Below are 6,244 nucleotides of genomic sequence, written 5' to 3' on the forward strand. Positions count from 1 at the left end.
TCCTTTTATCTTACGAATCCCTTTGAAAGAAAATTATTAGAGAAAAAAAAATAAAAAAATAAAAACAGAAAGAGGTATAAAAAAAAACGAAATGAAGGAAATATGATTAGAGATAATCTTATAAAATCCATGTGTTCCAATATGGCCAGCCTTACGAGTACTACAGCGAGCTATTGCAGAAAAAAATTCTATAAAACTCAATCCCACAGAAAAATCTCTCCTTATACATATCAGTATCGCCTCTTTTCTCTGGATTACATTTATAAACGTCAGAAAAAGACAGCAGTCTTAGAATTTCCTTCCGACTACTCCAGCCGAAAACGGGGAGGGGTAGAACCGTCCACGCCCTTTACTCCGGAGGCGCGTCGCAGCACTCCCAAGGCCAGCCCCGCACCAACTCGGCAACTTCCCCTCTGCACTCCCATCCCGCGGCCGCAGCCAGCCCGGCACCATCAGTGAGGTGGGTGGGTAGGTGGTTGCCTCCTCCTCCCGCGCGCCTCTGCTCCCGTTCGCGGTGATGGCGCCCACGCTCCCGCACTGAGCCCTCTTCTCTCCCCGTCGCGGAGCGCCGGCCACGGTGGTGGTAGGTGGCAGCAGGGGGGAGGCTGTGTGGGCCGAGAGTCCAGGCCGGATCTCGGCGCGGATCTGAGCCGCTCGAGCCCGTGGGTGGGGATGGAGGACGGCGATCGCGACGGTGCTGCCCCGGCGGCCCCGGCGGCGAATGGGATGGAAGGGGAGGACTACGTCGTCGTGAAGGCCGGCGAGGTGGCTGCGGAGGGGGAAGGCGGCGGTCAGGGGGATCTCGCCGGCGGGGAGGCCGCGGCGGGTGGATCTGAGGCCGCCGTAACGGCGGCGGCGGAGGAGCCGGCCCCGGCCACGGCGCCGACCAAGGTGCGGGAGTCGCGGGATTCTGGTTCCTCTGCGGTACTGGTCAGTGATCTGTTACTGATGATGGTGGTTCCTTACGCAGAAGGGTGGATCCGGGGACGCAGCCGGCGGCGGGGCGCGGAAGAGGAAGGTGCAGAACGGCAAGGTGGCCGCCACCGCCACCTCTGCCCCAGCAAAGGGGAAGAAGCTCCCCGGGGTTCTTTCGCAGAGCGCCTCCTTCCCGGCGCCTGGGCCAGCCGGCCCCAAGAAGGACAGTGCTGTGGCGGCTGCGCCGAAGCAGGCGAAGCCGGAGGGGAAGGGTGCGGTGGCCAATGGATCAGAAGCGACAGCTGGTTAGCTTGGGTTTTCTCTTTGGTTGGGTAGTGGTTGGAGTGGTGTCGGGTTTACTGAATTGGGGTGGAATTGGTTGCAGGACGGGTGGTGGAGAATAAGGTGAATTCGGCTCGGACGCCTGTTGCTCGCCGGTCGTTGGTAAAGCACGGTCTTTGAGTGATCTGTTACTTAAAGTCAATATTTTTGTTGTCTGTTTTAAGTTGCATTGTGGTAAGACTTGGTTCAATTTTCTTTGACTTAGCCTGTCAAGTCTGGATCAGTGGATGTGCCTCCAAATGACGCTTCTCCTGAATTCCAAGAGTAAGTGCTGGACTACTACCAATCCGGATTTAGGTTGCAAGTGTTTGTGTTTTTTTTTTTCTTTCAGGATTGCAACTTCAGTTCTAAATAGTACACACAATTAACTAGGGGTGTTTCGGTCTTCATTGCATTTCTGATGCTTGCCAAAAACGATTTAATCAATGTATTGTTGCACTGGTTGATCAATAAGAAACAATATATTTTCATCACAAAGCTTGGTGCAGATATTCCTGTAGTTTTTCATCGCAGGATTAAGATGTTGGTTCCATTTTATTTTCTGACAGACCTGTCTATAGTTGGTTAAAATTCTTGATGACATGTAATGAGTCTTCAAGCCGTCTGAACTGTAACGCCTTAAGCTCAGTTCACCTTTGCAATAAAAATGAGACCAGGGCATATGCCCTTGAACTCTATAAATCACAAGGCTTGGTCTTTGCTTTTCCTTTTTCCTGAAATGTTTGATATTGGATAACAGGTCACAGGGGAACACCGCCAAACCATTGAAACAAACGCAGCCAGAGAAAACAGAGGATGATGTGCGCTCCACCACGTCGTAAGACATTCTTCATGATAGAGTGATAGTTGCTTAATTCCCTGTGGTGTCAATACAAAATGCTAATTGCTATCATTTGGTGTTGTGTTGCAGAAGTACCAATACTCCCCGTACAGCAGCTCGCAAGAGTGCTGCTGCTGGTTTTAGTTTCAGATTGGAGGAGCGTGCTGAGAAGCGGAGGGAGGTGGGCACTAATTTCCTCAGTGTCATGTGTAGTAATGCATATTTTTGTCTAGTTTTCCTTTTCTTGTACTGAAGGGCTGTCTTTGTTCCTTACTTCCAGTTCTTCCAAAAGCTTGAAGAGAAAATCCATGCAAAGGAGCTTGAACAAACGAATTTACAGGAAAAATCTAAGGTGAGAGTAGCTTTCATATTATATATGTAAAACCTTTGGGATATTTGTATGTTTCAGTTCTGAAATTTAATGTATACACAGGAGAGCCAAGAGGCTGAGATCAAGCTGCTTAGGAAGAGCCTGACATTTAAAGCGACACCTATGCCAAGCTTTTACAAGGAGCAGCCTCCTAAAGTTGAGTTGAAAAAGGTACTGAGTTTATTTACTTGATGTAGTGAGGTTGCTGGTATATTTAAAATAAATGGTTCCATGTGATTCAAGTACATCCTGTATAGCTCTTTGACTAGCAAAGATTTACATTGAGCATGGTTTGATAAGTTTCCGTGTGCATTGTGATGATCAATTTGTCACAAGATAAAGAATAATCTGTAAAACTCTTGATCTCATTGCCAACTGTCTCTCTATGCCTTACATTACTAGAAATTTCTATGAAAATATGTTTTAGTTGCGACATGCTTAGGTTTTTTTGTACATCTATGTATACTTGTGAAGACTGGAGAGTGGAAAATAAGAAATCTGTTATAATTGTATCTATGTACATAAGGATGATACCAGAAATTTAACTGAAATAGATTTTCGTTAGAGGTGGTGAATCGGAATAAATTAAAAGAAAACTAGCATGATTAAATGTATTCCGTGATGTGCAGCTGCATTTTGAGTTCAATTTTATTTGCTGCCATAATCACTCCATTCATTTTTATTGATGATCTGTGCTTAGGTGATTTGAGTTGTGTTTTGAGTTCAACAGAGTTGTATGTTCAGTAAACATAGCTTTGCATTTCGTTTAGTGCTTTATAATTTATAAATAGTCTTGATTTGAGTCATACTCCTATTACACGATTACATTTGGGATGTAGACACGTAGTTGAAAAGTTCAGCTTACTTGAATTACCGAATATTGAATATAACAATTAAATTGCTTGCTAAGCATGGTGGTATTCTCTATCTGTATGAAAAGTACTTTCACTTTTCAACCCCTTACTGTGGTGCGATGTAATCAAAGTTATGTCCACTGTATTATGTTCTTCTTCATTTGTACTGTTTCGTTTACAAATTTCAATACAACATCAACACTACAAGTTTCATTTGTGATCCTAAACCTTTATTGGTACACTGAATGATCATGGGTCTTACATAACTACTATATAACTAGGGCTTCTATTATAGGTCTCAGTGTTTTGTCTGGCAAACTATTTGGATCATAGTCACAAGAGTTGGGGTCGATGCCACGATCCACGACCCTGGTTCGAACGACCCGGTCAAGGGGCGGGGTCGACTCGGGATGCCACTGAGACACCCCCAGGATCGAACTAACCTAGCCCATGCCACTGCAAGTCTTGCCGTCGCCATCTTGGTTGCCATCGCCACTCGCTGTTTGGGGAGAGATGGATGAGAGGAAGAGGTGGTGTCTCTTGTAAATTCGTTGGAGTAGGGTGGGTTGTTTCGTAACGGAAGGAGACGGAGGCACGGGAAGAGTTGTGGGAGAGGAGAGGCGGCGGTGGCTTGTACGGCTCGTGGAGTCGTGGCCTTGTGCAGGTGATCTACGATGGGGGGAGGGAAAAACTGTGCTGCTAGGGCAAAGAACAGGAGGTAGTGAGCTGGTTTAGTGGGCTCTTGGGGCTTTTGTTTGGCTAATGGGCTGACCAACTGGGTCTATAATAATGGCCCATCAATGTTATTTTCCTTTTTTGTTTGATATATATGTCCTGATTAGGATTACTCTTGTATAATTATATAAGTATGACTGAATAACACATGTATCATCTAGCTACTATAATATATTTCTATATAAAGGGGTCATTGACCCGGATTTATTGGGGTCACGTCCCATGTTCTGAACAAGCGTCCCGGAGAACACTACCCCTTTCGACCCATAGTTTTAGCCACTGTTGACCCACGTCCTGCGACCTTGACCCTCGACCCGATCGACCCAGGTTTCTAGTGATTATGATTTGGATAATAAGTATTTCTTACAAGTTCCATGTAGCCAATATATGTATCCCATCTGTATTCATATATTTGATTGCCTAAATTATTTTGTGTCAATTTCCAATTTTCCATTGAGATGGGATTTGTAATGGGATTATTAGTGACATTTGTATTTAATGAAGCACCTTAATATGGGGCTTCAAAGTTCAAACGGAGCCATATTCTTGTCCATAAGATGTATATTAGCAAAATCATCCTGCCATTTTACAGGAAGTTATCATCTGACAACTTTGTTTCTTCCTACTAGTTTAAGTCATTCATGTTTCAGGATAGTATACAATTTCTCATTTCTCGGCTGATGCGTGGGTTCACATTGTAGTTAAAATGCAGTTTCTTATTTATTGATGTTCGAGTGTTTTTCCTTGTATGTTTATCTACTAGTTTGTATAGAATATGTTGATGAGCTTCTCTATTATATTCTGTTCTTGCACACGTTTGTCTTGTCACATCAAAATTTTGGCACCCCTAAATAAAGTTTCTGATGTTGTGGTCTTTTGCAGATCCCCCCAACGCGTGCTAGGTCACCAAAGCTTGGGCGGCACAAGCCAGCCAGTTCTGCTACTGCTGCTTTAGCAGATGGTTCTGTATCATGTGAGAGCCCACGGAGCACAGTGAATTCAGGCAAGGTAAATGAAGTTTTTGAAAACAACAAACCTCGGGTTCCTGCTAGGAAACCTGCTCAGAAATCAGTCACAAAAACTCCATCCCAAGTGGCTGCCACCGCAAGGGCTGAAACAAGACCCGTGGTTACAAAGCCAAAAACCTCGAACTCGAAACCTAAGGTTTCAAGAGCAAAGGTTGCGCAAGTGCAGGACAGCCCAGCTGAAGTTCCCCCATCAGAAGCTCGTGCTCCAGAGAAGCTCACTGTCGAACACGGTGTCGAAGAAGCAATAGGACTTGATCTGTCCGCCCCATTGGTTGCTTCGAGTGAGGTTCCAGTCCATGGTTGATTGATTGCACATTTTGCTATTTATTTCCTCCTTGCAGTTCTGTGAATAGTGAGAGTGTGTGCTTCATTGAAAGTTGAATCGCTCATGGTGTCTTATCGTTTCCGTAGTAGACATCCTTTTTTTTGTTTCAGCTTTGTCGTTGAGCATGCCATGTATATTGCTTGATAATTTGTTCATGTTTAAATTTCTCAATCTTGTGTATATTGAATTTGTATGTCAGTGGACATCCTAGGATTGTTGCAGGACATAAATGCAACATGTGGATTATTTTGTGGTATAAGTTGATGTTCCGTGTCCTTTTTACCCTTTTCTCCTGTGGGAACTTTGAAAACAACTGTCTTGACCTCTGTTTGTTTTCCATGAGCTCTCCCTTTTTTTGAAACTGTATCAATAGGAGATGTTTATTATATTAATTAGATGAGCCCGACGGGCTAGGTTACTTGGTTAATTGAAGGAAAACCGAGCGGAAATTGCAAAACACTACAGGCAAACTATCTAACTAAATTAGGTATAGAGCATTGCATCATCTAACCGTCTACCTAACTAAATTAGGTTAGAGATGGTCAAAACAATGTTGTGGGACAGACCAAAGTCGGACTCAAGTCGGCATCCACCCTAAGACTTTGGAAAGGAAACTTCTCAATGACGCTCCAAGGAGGGCACGACATCAAGGATGTCGTCGTTGCCCATTTGAATAACTAGAACTAGGTTTTCATCTGGAAAAACTTTCCGAAGTTGTCAGGTAAAACACTACATCACCGCCTCCATGTAGGGAACGACGTCTGAGGGCATTGCTAGTGTCAGCATCGGCATTGACAAAAAGCCAAATAGGGCTTTCGCCTGGTGGTCCTGCACCTAACCAGATCAAAGGGGCCA

At 44.6% G+C, this 6,244-nt stretch overlaps 1 protein-coding gene across 1 annotated transcript; it reads left to right on the forward strand.

Moving 5' to 3' along the window:
* Positions 1-358: 358 nt before the first annotated feature.
* Positions 359-5,671, forward strand: LOC133886696 (protein WVD2-like 4). The gene is made up of 9 exons (XM_062326480.1): positions 359-891; positions 971-1,220; positions 1,301-1,359; positions 1,463-1,521; positions 1,997-2,074; positions 2,168-2,258; positions 2,358-2,429; positions 2,511-2,618; positions 4,919-5,671. Exons 1-9 carry the CDS (start codon positions 673-675, stop codon positions 5,366-5,368), a joined length of 1,386 nt encoding a protein of 461 aa, XP_062182464.1. The 5' UTR covers positions 359-672; the 3' UTR covers positions 5,369-5,671.
* The last annotated feature ends 573 nt before the right edge of the window (positions 5,672-6,244 follow it).

Source organism: Phragmites australis, chromosome 12 (genome assembly GCF_958298935.1).
Source record: "Phragmites australis chromosome 12, lpPhrAust1.1, whole genome shotgun sequence".
Classification (NCBI taxonomy): Eukaryota; Viridiplantae; Streptophyta; class Magnoliopsida; order Poales; family Poaceae; genus Phragmites; species Phragmites australis.

Excerpts from the sequence above, each read along its gene's own strand:
- LOC133886696 (XM_062326480.1), top strand. The coding sequence starts at position 673 with ATGGAGGACGGCGATCGCGACGGTGCTGCCCCGGCGGCCCCGGCGGCG. Across the intron at positions 2,430-2,510 it reads ATTTACAGGAAAAATCTAAG|GAGAGCCAAGAGGCTGAGAT; the intron begins GTGAGAGTAGCT and ends ATGTATACACAG. Across the intron at positions 2,619-4,918 it reads CTAAAGTTGAGTTGAAAAAG|ATCCCCCCAACGCGTGCTAG; the intron begins GTACTGAGTTTA and ends GGTCTTTTGCAG.